The sequence below is a fragment of the Anopheles stephensi genome, chromosome 2 (genome assembly GCF_013141755.1).
Source record: "Anopheles stephensi strain Indian chromosome 2, UCI_ANSTEP_V1.0, whole genome shotgun sequence".
Taxonomy (NCBI): domain Eukaryota; kingdom Metazoa; phylum Arthropoda; class Insecta; order Diptera; family Culicidae; genus Anopheles; species Anopheles stephensi.
In genome coordinates this window covers 56,577,892-56,593,743 of record NC_050202.1, presented here as the reverse complement: position 1 = coordinate 56,593,743, position 15,852 = coordinate 56,577,892, and the positions used below count along the sequence as shown (strand labels likewise).

Sequence of the window (15,852 nt, the reverse complement as noted above, 5' to 3'; positions counted from 1 at the left end):
TGAACTGTCAAAACGAGCTGTCAAACAAGTGACAGCTACGAAACCGCATGTGCTTACATTTTTCCGCATCGCAAAACATTAGCCCGACCGAGTTGTGGCCCCGGTTCGTTTTGGTAGGGAATTTTAGGTTTTAAAGCGGATAAAAGCAACACAACCATGGACGTCGATGTCGCTGTTAACGCTACACCGCAGGAGGCAGCATTCCAGGAGCCTCGTAAGCCGAAAACACCTAGGAAATCAGGTGAAATGAGGAAGGTGTTTATTCCACGTACACGGTAAGCTGACTACTCGCTTTGGAATCATCGCAGAAAGAATGCCCTAACAAACGATTGGATTTTCCCTGTACAGCAAGACTGCCCTAAAAGAGCAGTGGATGAAAATCTTTACCCCAGTTGTAGAGCAATTGTCGCTTATGATACGGTACAACGTGAAGCTCAGTCAGGTACGTGCTCAACCCAACAAATCCAAATCCAACAAATTGTGCGCCATACCCAACTTCCCATTGTTGCTTGCAGGTGGAAATTAAGGCATCTTCCGCAACTACCGACCCAACGTACCTCCAGAAAGCGGCTGACTTTGTGCGAGCCTTCGCACTCGGTTTCGAGGTTGAAGACGCCCTAGCACTGATCCGCCTTGACGATCTGTTCATCGAAAGCTTCGACGTAACGGACGTGAAAGCGCTCAAGGGCGATCACCTGAGCCGTGCGATCGGCCGACTTGCGGGCAAGGGTGGACGGACAAAGTTCACGATCGAAAACACGACCAAAACGCGCATCGTACTGCAAAACTCGAAGATTCACATCATGGGCAGCTACAAGTACATCCAGCATGCCAAACGTGCCCTCAGCCATCTGATTCTCGGCTCGCCGGCCAGCAAGGTGTACGGCAACTTACGCTCGGTAGCTGCCAGCCAAAACTCGCAACGAATGTAGATGATCCGGTTGATGTTGTGTAGCCTTAGTTATTTAAGGAAATTGATTATTTTCAAACCATACGGATGTGACTGGAGGCGTGCGTGCGTGATTCTCTCGTGTAATATAGGGTTTTCGCTACAGCAAGAAAAACGGCGAACAAGCGGGAAAAGAGAGAGAGAGAAATTAATAAACAGCATTTTCATAAACCATTACCGATGAGTAAGCCGTAGCCGTTAGTCTAAAATAATGGAAAACCACGAAAATCTACGATTTGATGAAAAAGTGTTTTCCGACAACGAAAAGCTATCCCACCGCCCGAGTAAGTTACGAGAATTCAACTACCAGCGTTAAACTTCTCTCATTCGCTGGTAGTGGTGCAAGCTGTCCGGTCAAGTGAATCAAGTGTGTGGCGAAACGAAATCAAAACAAAGTGCACCTCCCCGCCACCCACTCTGCGCACCTGACACACACGCACGCTCGTTCGTTCGCTCTGCCCTGGCCGCATTCGACACACATTTGCGCGCTGTGACGACAGCCAAAATCCTACGCAATAGCATGGTAGTGTGCGCGTCGTATCTTTTGTTTGAGGGGTCTGTGAAAACGAAACAACAAAAGCGCCCACGGAACGGGGACCAGCGCAGTCATCCGATTACAATCGCAGCAGTGGACCCAGAACGATGAGCAGGTTTACGCCGCGAGCAGGTTCACCGCTGTTCGGAGTGGGTTGAGACTCGAGTGTTTGGTTTTTCCTTCCCCCGTGCAGTGTTTGTTCTGGCCAGCTGACCTTTGGACTGGTATTGTTACTGTCGAAAAAGTGTATCGCTGTGTACTGTGATTGTTGTTACGCTGCGGGTCGTTCAGTGTGTGTAGTGCGTCTTATTATTGTCAGGATATTGCCATTGTGTCCGTCTCGAAGCATTCGCTCCTACGTGCGGATTTGACGATCTGCAACATCTGCATCAAAGGGCAACTCCGATGAAGGAGGATCGTTTGCAAGAAAGTAGCTGTGTAGCTTTCCGTAAATATTGACCTTGTGTAGTGTCGTGTGAAAGCCTTCGCTACGCGCAAACAGTACGCGCCAGTAAGCCCAGCTGGTGCAATATAACCCACCCGTATGGTAAACAAACTGCGTCGCCCCCGGCCACGATCATGGCGCTAGAATCGTCATCCGACCCAGTCATCGTCGGTCAGTTGTGCGAGCAGTGGGCACACATTTACGATACCCACTCGTCGGTGGACATTTACCAGGTAAATCACAGATCGCAGCAGCACGCGGCTTTTACGCTGTTCCCTCACACCACCCCATTGCTCATTGGACTTATATTGTGATGTTCGTAGCGAAAAGCCGAGATAGAGCAGTTCCTCGAAGGATTCAACCAGCTTAGCGATGAGGATCGTTTGCAGCTTGATCGTTTGAAGTAAGTAGCGGTGTCACGGCACGGGTTGGGAAATGTGGTCGAGAGCCGGTTTTGCTTATCACTTTCCGGAAGCCGTCATTCCAGTTTGGCTGGAGTTGGTTAATGCTTTCCGCTTGCCGATAAGTCGGCTGGGTCGATGACGACCGGATGATTCAATCGTGGGATGAAACCCGCACGCTTAATCTGAAACCTTCCCCTATTTCTTTCTTGCTCGCGTTATCACTTGCGATGCTGATTGCTTGATCCGATGCGTTTCGCCGATCGTCACCGCAGCCGGTACGAGAACATTTCATCCGCCTTATCAAGGCAGCTTCTTCTGTTGATATACGAAATCTGTGATCCCACCGTAAAACGGTCCGCTCCGGCGGATTCAACGTCCGCGACAGTTGTGGAATCGAGCGATCCTTCCTCCACCGCTGGTCCGTCACCCATCGACAATGTGGCCCCCGAAAGCGAATGCAACTCCAAGCTAGATAGCAACTCGATCGAGGAACAGGTAGGTAGTTGTGCGGCGTTTCGAGTTGCCGGCCCTAGATCGGGTTAGTTGGTTGTTAGTTGGTTACCTTATCTCCATTTTCTACATTATCTTCTCAGGCTGAATTACTCCTACCCGCGGATAGCAGCGAGCGCCGCTGCCAGTGGTTGAAGGATTTCTTTCTCAATGGCATCGGAGGGCTGTTGCTGAGCACGCTATCCAAAATTGGTGCCGAAGTGGGTATAAAAAACGATCTTGTTTCGATAAGAGTTCGATTTAATTTCGAAACATTCACTCGCACAGGACATTGCAAACAGTCGTGAGATAGCGGCCGTACTGGTACGTATACTACCAACCACGAAGTGGAACACGGAACCAAATGCTTCCAGCGCATCGCTCGAGCTGCAACCGGGGTACGGAGAGTTTCTGAGAAATGTGCTAAAAATGCGCACCATCAACGGTGAGTGGCAGCGGGACAGCTTTAGGCGAAACACCAGAAACCGATCAATATCTGTCGCGCTGTTACGCTCAAATCAACATCCCCTAGACGGTGCGGGTGGTATACCGACGTCCTTCGTGCGACAGCTAAGCGGTCCAAACACGTTTGCTGCCACGGTAGGCTATGCAAGGGCGGCACAACACCTGCAGCGCAGCACGGCAGCGATCAGCGATACGAAAACACTGTCCCAAGATCAATTCACGCTGACCGTGCTGAATTTGCTCGAAAGCCTGATCGTGCACGAAAATGTGCTTACCATCGATGAAAACTCTGTCACCGTGTCCTGTCTGCGTGTGGCGCTCGAACAGCTGAAACGCCACGACCGGTTGGAAGAAAGCTTGGAAAACCGTCTCGTTATACGCCACAAGCTGCTCGGGCTTGTGATGCTGTGCCTGAACAATATGTTTTTTCTCCAGACGCTCGAATCGAACGATCTTAACCTGCGCTCCGTAGCTACCGATATGATCGTGCTGCTCAAGGAAGAACTGCACGAACGTCCGTTCGATGCGCTGTCGTGCGAGTTTACCTACAATCTCATCTACACGATCGTTTCCGCCGTTAACCAATCGTTTCTGCACCTGTGCGACAATCTTGTCAGTGAGCAGCTGTTTCTAACGATCTTCAAACTGCTCGAAAGCAATCTTGACGTAGTGAAGCATACGTACAGCTTCCTACAGCTAGGGGCAAGAAGCGGAGCAATCACCAGCAGCAACGGGATCGTAGTGCCGTGGATGCAAACGATACAAGCGTGCTCCTCGGGTCTGATTGAAATTCTGATCACAATGCTACACAACTTCATCTTTGCCCTTGCCCCAACTCGGGGTAGCTGTAGAAAGACACGGAAAAGTCGCTTCCGGCTGCACCATTCCCGGCAGGACGCACGCAACGGATACGTGTGTGCCCTCGAAAACCTGCTGCTTAATCTGTTCCCGCTAGTGAAACACTCCGACCAACGGTTGATGGTGAATTTCTTCAAGGTGTATCAACTGTGCTGCTGCAACACGAACGTGCACACGCTGCAGGTGCTGATGAAGCTATCGAACGATGAATTGATACCGAAGCTGCGGCTCAACTTCGCCAGCCGTGCCATCGTCCACGCAATCTTCAACCGATCGCAGTGCGAAACGTGCGAATCGGATCATGCGGCCAACACTTTCTACGAGCAGTTCACACGCACACACCGCGAGGTGTTCGGAGAGTTTAGACGGGCGGAGAACCGTTCCCGCATGCCTACGTTTCTACGGTACCTGCTGGACATTGTTCGCGTGATCCCGTACAGGTTGCGAGCGTTTCTACTGCAAGAGTTGGTGCTGAAACAACTGCACAGCGAATTGCGACATTTAGTCGAAAGACCGGAGCCGGAAGGACACGATGCTCACGCTGGGTCAGCATCCGCCGAACACGACGGTTGGAAGGAGATCGTAAATGGATGTCTGTTAATCGTCTGTCGGGTGGTTACGAAGCAGGAACAGCGTGAGATGAGCTTGTTTTATCGAGAAGAAAATCTTGCACTGTTGCGTGCTCTAAATGGGCGAACGGAGTTCACACACAGCATGCAGCTGATCATGACTATCGGGATTCGGGATCGTTTCCTGCCGGAGCAGTTTGTGCAGAAGTTGGTAGAAATGCTTCTAAATCATTTAGATGAAAAGATCGCGCTTATAGGACACATTTTCACAACGATATCGCACAGTAAGGTGGATGTACCGCTAAAACCTGTAGGAAAATCATCGGTACCGGTGGGAAAACAAGGTGGGATGGTACTGGAAACGATGCTTCAACTACATCAGGAGCATTGGAAAACGGTCCGCCAGTTGCTGAAGGAGAGTGAACGTTTCCGAAGGCAATTCTTTCGACGGTACGACGGCGTAAAAGGAGTAACCCACTTTCTTGACCTTGCCTACAACCTAGCTAGCGTGTGTCTGTTCCGAAGTGTGACGAACTCTTCCCAGGAACCGAGCGGTCTACTCTTCCCCGCAACACCTTCCGCATTGCTGACGAACCACAGCGAACCGCTGCCTTGTTTCGAACCGGAACGCAAAAGCGTACTTAACATCTTTCACTTCAACGATCAGCTAATCGATGGTTCGCTATCCAGTGTCAGCCTGTACTACAGTGCCATCGGGCTGGATGGTATGGGCAGTGCCGAGGAGGATGATTTCTCCTTTCTGCGTGAGCTGCAGCTCGCAACAATTAACGACGAATGGCAACGGGAATTTATGTTCCCCTATGGTCAACCGACCGGGAGTAGTAGCAAAGCTGGCAACATGCTGGAAAAGAAATGGTCCCTCTCGGAGTTGTTCAACATACGGCAGATGCTCAGCAACTTGATGGAGGATATTCTCGGTGGTGGTACCGAACAGCAAGACGCGATGGCACTCGCCGAGCGGCGCTTGATGGGTCTTCCGGAGGATGCAAGAAAGCTGTTAATCGATCCGGGCAATCTGGTGATAAAGAAAAAGTTAACAAACCTGCTCGAAACTATCATGGCTTCGATGCAGCTGGTTATGAACGGTTTGCCGGACGACGTTGCTGAGGAGAGCTTAAAACCGGAGCTAGGTGAGTGTGGATTTAGGTTTGGTAAGGGTTGGTAGTGCTGGTAGGTGGGTAGGCTAACAGGGTGTACCGAATGCAATTCGATCTGGTTGTTTCTCGATTGGCTCCTACCGTGTGCTCGCTGAGCTCATGCACCAGGGTGTTGAAACCTTACAACTGATGCACGCACACACACTCTTACCAGGGCTGGTGTTCGCTAGTCTTTGGTTCGATTGAAACACTCGCATACCACCATTCGGTTCACCAGAGGCCAGTGTAGAATGTAAAGATTGTTTCGAACATTGGTGTAATAGATTCAGCGCTGATTTATACCTTTTCCTCGCTCCCTTTCCAGCAAACACGATGCAGCTTGCTTTGATCGAGCTGAAAAGATTTCTATTAAACTGTGCCATCAGGAACTGGGACTGCCCCAGCACAGCGAACAATGTTATCAACGTGCTGCACGCGCTCCTCAAGGTGGCAGAAATGCGCATAGAGCCATCCCAAACGACGTACAAAAGTGATTGCGAACGCGAGCGAACCCATTTATCGAAACTTCAGCTCCACGAGGCGGAGGCTGAACCGCTCAACTGTGTGCCATTGTACCACGACGATGAGACGGATGACCTGAGCTCGACGGATGAATCGTATACAACCGCCCGTGACGATGGGTACGAGGGAGACGTAGAAATCGATCCATACACCCCGACGGAGCTGATCGCGCGAAAGGACTCCATCGCCGTTGGGGCCGGCAAACAGTGTCCGGTGGCTCGGCTGGCAAACGAACAAATCTGTACGATTGTGAGCGAAATACTGGTGGAACTGTCGAACCGGTGTGTCGAACGTCCGGAACATTGGTGCCCGGTACTGGCCCAAACGGTGGTGAAGCTGAACATCATTCGCAACTATCTCGGAGGTTCGCTTTATCTGATTCGTGGCTTTGCGACGGTCCTGCAAACGAGTGACGCACGGCTGAAGGAGCTGCAGGCAGCCATCGTCGAACTGATCGTCGATCTGGACGTGCCGGAAGTGTTGATAAAGTTTTTGCAACTGTTGGGCCGTAACGATCCTCCCGTGCAGTTGATTCTGACGAAGCTAACGAACCTGTTCGAGGCCGGGTCCGATGTGGAATGCTACCAGTGTGTGCAGTTTCCCGTGCTGCACGCGGATCGTACCTTTTCCTCGTCGTGCGACGTACTGCTGGCGAAGAAAATCACCTTCCTGCGGGAGCACCATATGTTTTTCAACGTCCGCACCGGGTTGACCGATGCTGCCACGATCGTGCCGATGAACTGTGCAAACTTTTATCCCTGGCACGGCAACGGGTTCACTGTGTCGGCCTGGGTACGCGTCGTGCAGTTGGCCGACCGCCAACAAACCGACTTTACGCATCTACTGTCTGTCGGTAGCGAAAAGCAAATGTTATCGATCTACATCAACGCCCAGCGTCAGCTGGTGGTACGCTACAGCAAACCGGACGTTTTCATAACGCCGAGCAACACGGGCCAGTACCTCAGCAAGGCGATCGGCAGAACGGAGTGCTGTGACAACTGTGCCAAAGAGATGCAACACCTGTGGATGTACAAACATTTGCTGCGTGGGCACACGGATGCAGTATCGCACACGTTTATGCTGGATACACCGCGGGCCCAGTGTGTGTACTGCTTCAAGCAGCTTCCCGTCGGACAGGGACGAAAGGATTCGAGCGAGCGGAGCGCTGGTTTGCCCAAACGTGTCGACACTGCTGCACCGATGGATGCGAATCTGCGACAGTGCACGATCGGGCAGGATTGGTGCGTGCCGGAAGGGTGTTGGTCTATGCTAACGTTCGCCGTGCAGCAGCAAGACGAGTTGGTGCAGCTCACCGTTACGTACGATGGGGTGCAGCAGCTGGCGCAGCTTTCACTGCCGAACCCGTGCAAGATACACATCGACACGGACTTAACCGTTCTCAGCGTGGGCCATCGAGCTGCTGAATCGAACGAATGTGGCGCAGGGTACGGACTGGCCGGTGTGCATGTGTTCAGCAGATGCATTACGGACGAGGCGGTGCTGGCAAACCTTTACGCTATCGGACCGAACGTGACCAACTTCGTGGCCTTCGCTACCGGCTACATGATTCCGAACTATGGCACACTGAATTTGTCCAAGCTTTCGATCAACGATCTGCGCATGGTCAGTTCGCTGCAATTGCTGGAAAGGACACACGTGGGATATCTGACCGCGAACAAAATGGATTCGTTTGTCAGTCGCCACCAATCCATTGGCGTAATGTCGTGCGCCGGTAAACTTCGAGCGATGGAAATCGAATCGCTGCAACGATCGTTACTGGTCGCGGGTGGTGTTTCCGTTATGCTCGTGTTCTTCGCCCGCGTAGTAGAGATTACGGACGCCGCCACGCTGCACGTGGCAGCTCTCAAGCTGCTGCTACGCGTGGCGCACTGTAATCAGGATTTCTTCAACGAATTTGTCCAGTGCAACTATCTCGAGCTGATCGGGGTCGTGCTGAAGAGCAAAAAGTGTCACAAAGATATCGCACTGCTAACGACCCTGCTGGAGCTGGCGTTCGATCAACCGATCGTGGTAAAGCGCGGTGACCAGTACCGTGTGCTAGCAACGTCCGCTGCCCGCATTCGCTACCCCGGCATGATAACGTTCCTGTTGGAAAACTTTCAAATCTGGATCGACCAATCGGAGGAGGTGCTTGACCTGCTGCTTTCCACCCTGGCGGCGGCGACCCGCGACAAGCATCCCGGCATGATGTACAACTGCCAGCGCCTGCAGGACGCTTCCCTCGTGTCGGCGTTGATCGATTTCTGTCGCGTAAACTTTGTGATTCCGGCGAAAACGGTCAAAATTTCGCGCAAAGCAGCCGACCTGCTCGTTTCGCTGATCGCGATCCTGTCGCCCACACCGCCGAAGGTGGCCCTGCTGAACGAAATCATGGAGCTGTTGCTGCTGATGCACAAGCCCACCGATAGCTACGTGACGCACGATCGGCAGAAGTTTTACTTCAACATAAGCCCCAACCAGTTCGGTGGCGGTGGCGGTGGGAAGCGTAGCGATCGGACGGTTACGAGCAGCAGTGGTGCTAGCAGTAGCGGACCTGCAACACCCAAGATGCAGCTACGGGATCGCCGTCTTCGGCCGCAGTCACAGTTGCGCAAAATCCTTCCGCTAACGATCGCTTCCGGTGGCAATAGTTCGTTCGAGTCTGCCACGACTAGCTTCATCATTGACGCCTCTTCGACCAACGCGACCGGAGGGACGGTTTCGGGCGAGGAGAAACATCGCAGTCCAACGGCAAATGCACCACCGAAAAGTCCCAAATCGCTACACTCACCCGACGGTGGCATCGGCACGGAAGAATGCTACGAAAAGCTTAACGCGGCCATCGCCGAAGGTAAGCTGCGTAGGAAAAGTTTGCTGGACAGCATCGACAAACGGGGCAGCGGTAAACGGAAGCTCAGACGGTTGAAAAGCACACCAAACATACGAACCTCCTCAGTAGGCAGCAGGACGAAAAAGCAGACCGGATCGCCGCGCCTTGCCAACGGCTCGCCAAGATCATGCGCGAGACACGAGTTGAACCGGACCAGCAGCGGACAGCAGCAGTCGCAAAGCGCGCCAACCTCGTCGTCATCGTTTGCAGCGTCCGCGAGCGCGATTAGGTACAAGTTTTTCGAGCAGAACTACTTCGCCACCGGCAACGACTTTCTGCAGGAAAGTTTCCTGCGCATCATGTGCGACTTTCTGCTGATTCTGCCGGATCGCGATGCGTGCCAGTTTTTGAGCGGCGAAAACCGTATCCTGGAAACGATGCTCATTCTGGCGAACAATGGCAACATTCGCATTCGCACCATGCTGCTCAATCTGGTTGCGGTGATTGACGATCGGATCGATGGTGCACGGACGGCCGCCAGCAGTCCCAACGGTGCCGCTACGGCTAGCCAACCGGGCGGAGGATTCATTTTGCAGCAGTACAGCGAAGAACAGGCGAAGGTGTTTTGGTACCATTTGGCGAATCAGATAGGGACGCACAGCGTCAATGGCGAGCTGGTGAGCAGTTGCGTGCGTTGGATCACGAAATCGCACACTCCGCTACCGACGCTACCGGAACATTCGGTGGACATAGTGCGCGTGAACGGTCTGCACGTGCTGATAGCGATCCTCATCCAGGCGCACGTCGATCCGAAGCTGTTCCGGCGTGTGCTGTGCCTGATCGAGCACATCTGCAGGAAGCACCGGCGCCGCGCCGGGCAGCACATGATCGATAACGGGCTCGTGTGGGCACTGGTAAAAACGGCGGTAAAAATGAACGAAAAGGAAGAGCTCGTGCAGGAGGAAAGCCGAGAACGGTTGCTCGATTTTTTGACTAGCTTCTCGCATCTGATGATTGTGAGCAACGTGGCGAATGTGAGTGGTTTGCACCATTCTCCCAATTCAAGCGATTGAACGGTCCGTTCTGCTTTTATATTTGCAGCCTTTCTGGGATTTGTTGAATGGGTTAACGGTAGCCCAAAAGCACAAGAACGAGCGTGTAACGAACGCGGTACGTGATCTTCACGCGGCGCTGCTGCGGAATGTGCTCCAGATATTCATCTTTCGCCCGAAACAATCGATCATCGGTAACAAGAATACATGTGAGTACACAGCAGCAGTGAGCGTTACGAGTCGTTAAATGCATTGCTTTTACTTTAAACAGCTTTCACCGTCGAGCTGGCAGGATGTAACCTGTCCAAAGCGGAGGTAAAGACACGCTTCAACCGGCTCCACGACAAGGCGATCCAGTTCGTAACAAACAGTGAACCGGAGGGCGATCTGTCCGACGCGGAAATGGCCCTCGTCCGCCATCTGCTGAACCGTACGCTGAACGGCAATCCGCGCGGTGGCAACATCATCCTTTGGTGTCTTTTGCCAAAGCGCTCGATTCGGTTGAAAATTTACACCATCAAGCAGCTGGGCCAGTACCTGGAGGGTGGCGGCAACCATCTGTCGGCGATCTGTGATGTGAAAATGTTGAAGGTGTTTGTGCAGAGCATACTGCTGCTCAATCAGAAGCACATCCCGCTGGAAGATTTGCGCTTGGTCAACTGCTTTTATCAATCGATCGATGGCGGATTGTCGCACGGTGCCAGCTGGAACTTGACACAGACGTTAAAAGATTTCGAATATCTGCGTGCGATTAGCATGAACGATCAGGAGCAAACGATCATGAAATCGATCGCGCGGCAAGAGAAGCTAATCTACTCGTGTACGGTGGCGGCCATGCAAATTACACGGAACAGCGTGGAAAAGCAGAACAGGCTGCGGAAGGAGCTGATTATTCAGTTGCGCAAGGATACCGATTATCGATTTTACGATCAATGGCATCAGCTGGTCGGACGGATGACGCACGAGGATGCACCGTGGCACAATGCCCGGCATTATCCAAACTCTTGGGAGCTGGATGATACGTACGGGCCGGATATGGCGTTGAAACGAATGCGCCGCTGTCCCATGACGATCGACAGGCGGTTCTTGATGAAGGAAGCTCTGCCGGAAGGTAGCGCCGATGAGGCGATCGAACGTGAGCAGACGCCGCTGCTGGCGTATCTGTTCTCGAACGATTACCGGCACGAGTATTCGGTGGAGGATCAGGTGCTGTACACGTTTACGGTGCGTAAAACCACGCCGAGCCACGAGCTGGAGTGTGAGTGTATCATTACGAGCACGGAGCTGGTGCTGAAACCGTACGAGGCGGGTGAGCTGGAAGTGTACGATCTGCACGACATCACCAGAATATGGACCAAGCGGTACGAGCATCAAGAGTCCGCGGTGGAGGTATTTCTCAAGTGTGGCAAATCCCTTTTCATTGTGTTCGACCGGGACCCAAGCGAGCGGGACACGTTTGAGGGCTTTTTCCACGATCTGGTGGTGCGCTGTGGCCGGCAGGAGCTGGACCAACACACGCAGCAGTGGCGCGAGGGCGCTCTGTCAAACTGGGAGTATCTGATGCTGCTGAACCAAATCTCTGGCCGAACGTTTCACGATCTCATGCAGTATCCCGTGTTTCCCTGGGTGCTGGCCAACTACGACACCAGGACGCTCGATCTGCTGGCGGAGCGCAGCTTCCGTGTGCTGGAAAAACCGATCGCAGTGCAGCACCGCGAGCTGGAGAAACATTACATCAACAATTACAACCACCTGCGCCAGGCGGAGAGTGGCGATCCGAATGGGGGCCGGCGTAAAATTCAACCGTACCATTACAGCTCGCACTACTCCAATTCCGGCACGGTGTTGCACTTTCTGGTGCGCGTCCTGCCATTTACGTCGCTGTTTTTGCAGTATCAAGACGACAGCTTCGACATACCGGATCGAACGTTCCACTCGCTGCAAACGACGTGGAACCTGGCGAGCAAGGATTCGCCCACGGACGTAAAGGAATTGATTCCGGAATTCTTCACCTTCCCGGAATTCCTCGAAAATCAGGAAGGCTTCGACTTCGGCACACGCCAGTCTGGTGAGCCGGTAAATCATGTCGAGCTGCCGGCCTGGTGCAACGGTTCCGCACGGTTGTTTGTGCTGATCCACCGGCAGGCGTTGGAAGCGAACATTGTGCGCCGACAGCTAAGCCATTGGATCGATCTGATCTTTGGCTACAAACAAACGGGCCAGGCGGCGATCGACGCCATCAACGTGTTCCATCCAGCTACGTACTGCGATTTCACGTCGGCCGACATTGACGATCCGGTCATGAAGCTAGCGCTGGAAACGATGGTCAAAACGTACGGGCAGATGCCACGCCGCCTGTTCGACACGGCTCATCCACCGCCGGCAATGAATCCACTCACCGCGAACCCGCCCAAAGTGTTGGAAAGTGTCGTTGGTTTGCGGTGGGGGCTGTACTGCGGCAGTCCCATCCTTTCCGATCCGAAGCTCGTGGATGTGTGGGAAAGGGCAACGAAAGACCTGTTGGGAACGGTGGGCGGCGAACGAGCCGCTCTGCCATCGGCCTCACTAGTCACGCTCGACGGACAGAAGGTGTTTGTGTTGCCGGCAAAGATGAACGTGTTTTGTGCCCCGACACAGGGCACCGGTGCGAAGAAACATTACACCATCAGCTGGGGCGAGCCGGACGATCGGTTACGGATACGGGTGCTTCAGGAGAGTGGTAGCGGACCGGCGGAACGATCGAGAGACCTGTTCTACGGTAGCAGCAGCTGCGCGTACGATCCCATCACAGCGTGCGGTACGGATCCGCACTGTACGAGCATCTTTTTCGGCCACCGTTCCGGGCGCATAGTCGTGTTTCAGCAACGGTCACGCCGCAGACGCGCTTCCTTTTTCAACCAGAACATGCAGCCGGCAGTGACGATGATGTCACGTTCGCGATCAAGCTCGTTCCGGCGCTGGATCGATCGGAAGAGTGCCAATCTGCGGCGCCGGCTCGAGATGGATCCGGACGAACAGCAGCAGCAGCAGCAGCAGCAAGAACAACGACTGCTGAATAACGATGATCAGATGGATTGGACGTATCCGATCCAGCTGCTTAAGCATCGTGCACCGATCAGTGCGATACGCGTCTCGATGGAGTACAAGATCGTGGTAAGCGTGTCCGTCGACGGCTGTGCCGCCATTTGGGACGTGAACAGTTTAACGTACGTACGCGAAATACCCCGGCCGGTCAATATGCTACACTCGATGATAAGCCAAATCGCCATCAGCCCAACGTTGGGCGATATTGTGCTGGTGCATTCGGCTAACTCGGCCGGACGGCAGCATGGTCAGTCGGCTGGGGGGCAGCAATCGTGGAGCAGTGCAACGTTGGTGGAGGAAGACGATAGTTTCGAGGTGACGGAAAATTATAATGCGGACTATGTGAACATTACCATGGCCACGAATCGACGCGATCAGTTGCGCCTGTACACGGTGAACGCGCAGTACGTGGAGCACGTGTTCGTGGAGAGTCCAATACAGGCGATAACGTACTCTTCGATCAAAGAAGGCTGCGGTGTGAATTGTATCGTGGTCGCACTCGAGAGTGGTATAGTGCGGTTTTACTCAAGCTGGAATCTTGCACTGCTGCGTGAGGTTAACGTTGAACCGAATGGTGTCAAGTGGTAGGTTGACAAAAAGAAACGCCCCTCCCCCCACATTTTTAGCACTAAAATGACTTTCATTGAAACGTGGTACCTATTTTCTTCCTACCTTTTTAGCGCCCTTTTCTCGAAGTATCAGCATCTGCTGCTGCTGACGGCAAACAATACCGTTCAAATGTGGACAGCTGAAGGTCTTCCCGGTGTTTTGCCAAGCATACAGGAACCATATCAATACGGTGTATGAGTGAGGGAGGAAGGTGTTAAACAGCAGACGGAATGGATCGGAAGTAAAGACGTTGACGTAACGGCGTGAAACGTTTGTTGGGTAGTATGTATTTGTACATTGTTGAGTGTTAAAGTTTTTCAATATTATATCTGCAATACGTATCAATTGAATAGTAGTTAAGAGCAAGGATAACAAAAACACGGTTTTGATTAAATTTCTATCCAACTGGCATGGAACCATCATGGCTACTAACAATTTATTTCTGCTCGGCGAATGTGTTTATCATCGGTAAATCTGCCAGCGTTACACCGTTGCCTAGAAACAGCTTGATCAACTCTACCGAGCTCATCGCAGTGCCCGCGATCACGTGAGGAAAGTGTTGCACCTTCCCTTCGTGGTAGATGAACGCAATTCGTTTGCTGAGAAAATCCGTATAGTATCCCAGTTCGGCCACCTTTACGTACCTTTCGTTCCGGGCATCAAACACTTCCACATCTACGCGCATCGATTCGATTGGTCGAAGATTGGGTGCCGCCACCTGTACGAGCCGATAGCCGATGGGGAGCTGATCGTAGAATCGTTTGTAGATTTGCACCATATCGTCAAACATTTGTTCCGCTTCCTGAGATGTTTTGCAGGCACCGAACACGTGCACTTCGTTCGATTGCGTTTGCTGGAAATGGTAACGCTTACCGCTGGCAACTAGCCGCAATGGCAGGGCAGAAGGAAACACGGACAGTTTGGTAAAGTATCCGAGAAAGCTTAGTAACGAGCCTCCGCCACACAGATGCAGCAGGTTCACCTTGTCCTCCAGTTCATCGTCTTCCCGTACCAGGAACAGCGACTCCTTGCTTACCATGGCGGCCTCGACGAGAAAACTGCGTACAAAGTCGGGATTGCAGAAGAGGATGCAATTGTTTTGCCGGAACGTTTCACAACAATGCATCGGTAGTCGGAGGTCCATCCAGGCCGCATCTCCCGTCATGTAAAGGCAGGTTTGGCCAAACTGTTCAAGTTGTTCCTGAAGTCGATCAACGTTGGTAGCAGCACGATCAATCCTCGCAGGTACTGGTTTCTCGTATATACATTTGCATTCGTCTTCCGGCGTGCGCTGGTGAAGATCATTTGGTATGGATAGGAAACTGTTGGCAATGAATGCGTCGGCCACTTTGTAGCTTTGCTCTTTGAGCATTTTCAAGTCATCGCGTGCTAGGATGGCCCTGGATTTGAGCTGCTTCTGTTCCTCCTTACAGCTCGTTTGTTGGATCCGCTTCTGAAGCTCTATTCGGCACTGTTCTATTTCCTTCTTGCGCTTTTCCACCTCCCGATACATTTCCCATTGGCGTATGAGATTATCGCAATCGAGTTGTTGTTGATACCTTCGCAGACGCACGTTTCGTTTCAATCGTTCAAAATCACCCAGTTTGTGCTTGAAGTCGAGGTAGGGAACGAGCACAGCGAACTGCTCCCGAGCCTTATCACCGGTTAAGTAGAGCGCGGAAGAGAAGAATCTTCCGTTCGTTTTTGGTAATAAATTTAGCCTTAACATGCTTGTAACGTGTGGAAATGCGTAAACCATTGTGGAATCCTTGCCAAAAACATCTGGTAATGTTTACAACTCGGTACGCAACTGAACGCTTTGTTTATGCAACCCCGGCTTAACAGTGGTCGCCCACACGGTCATCGTGTTTGTGGCATGAGTAT

General features: G+C 52.5%; 3 protein-coding genes across 3 annotated transcripts; 2 read left to right on the top strand and 1 right to left on the bottom strand.

The window, feature by feature from the left end:
• The first annotated feature begins 19 nt into the window (after positions 1-19).
• Positions 20-1,120, top strand: LOC118502968 (RNA-binding protein PNO1). The gene is made up of 3 exons (XM_036035733.1): positions 20-275; positions 349-442; positions 516-1,120. The coding sequence occupies exons 1-3, from the start codon at positions 157-159 to the stop codon at positions 930-932; spliced, it is 630 nt and encodes a 209-aa protein (XP_035891626.1). The 5' UTR covers positions 20-156; the 3' UTR covers positions 933-1,120.
• A 208-nt stretch (positions 1,121-1,328) lies between these two features.
• On the top strand, positions 1,329-14,384 carry LOC118502947 (lysosomal-trafficking regulator). Its single transcript, XM_036035697.1, has 9 exons — positions 1,329-2,162; positions 2,253-2,332; positions 2,606-2,828; positions 2,927-3,043; positions 3,111-5,865; positions 6,197-10,257; positions 10,325-10,484; positions 10,547-13,943; positions 14,040-14,384. The coding sequence occupies exons 1-9, from the start codon at positions 2,064-2,066 to the stop codon at positions 14,164-14,166; spliced, it is 11,019 nt and encodes a 3,672-aa protein (XP_035891590.1). The 5' UTR covers positions 1,329-2,063; the 3' UTR covers positions 14,167-14,384.
• On the bottom strand, positions 14,358-15,813 carry LOC118502960 (serine--tRNA synthetase-like protein Slimp). The gene has a single exon (XM_036035723.1). It carries the CDS (start codon positions 15,725-15,727, stop codon positions 14,405-14,407), a length of 1,323 nt encoding a protein of 440 aa, XP_035891616.1. The 5' UTR covers positions 15,728-15,813; the 3' UTR covers positions 14,358-14,404.
• Between the last annotated feature and the right edge of the window lie 39 nt (positions 15,814-15,852).

What these genes read in the sequence shown, in the direction of transcription:
- LOC118502947 (XM_036035697.1), top strand. Translation starts at nt 2,064, where the DNA reads ATGGCGCTAGAATCGTCATCCGACCCAGTCATCGTCGGTCAGTTGTGC. An exon ending in CATCGGTAACAAGAATACAT is followed by an intron (nt 10,485 to 10,546) that starts GTGAGTACACAG and finishes TACTTTAAACAG; the next exon opens with CTTTCACCGTCGAGCTGGCA. An exon ending in GAACCGAATGGTGTCAAGTG is followed by an intron (nt 13,944 to 14,039) that starts GTAGGTTGACAA and finishes CTACCTTTTTAG; the next exon opens with CGCCCTTTTCTCGAAGTATC.
- LOC118502960 (XM_036035723.1), bottom strand. Translation starts at nt 15,727, where the DNA reads ATGGTTTACGCATTTCCACACGTTACAAGCATGTTAAGGCTAAATTTA.
- LOC118502968 (XM_036035733.1), top strand. Translation starts at nt 157, where the DNA reads ATGGACGTCGATGTCGCTGTTAACGCTACACCGCAGGAGGCAGCATTC. An exon ending in GTGTTTATTCCACGTACACG is followed by an intron (nt 276 to 348) that starts GTAAGCTGACTA and finishes TTCCCTGTACAG; the next exon opens with CAAGACTGCCCTAAAAGAGC. An exon ending in ACAACGTGAAGCTCAGTCAG is followed by an intron (nt 443 to 515) that starts GTACGTGCTCAA and finishes TGTTGCTTGCAG; the next exon opens with GTGGAAATTAAGGCATCTTC.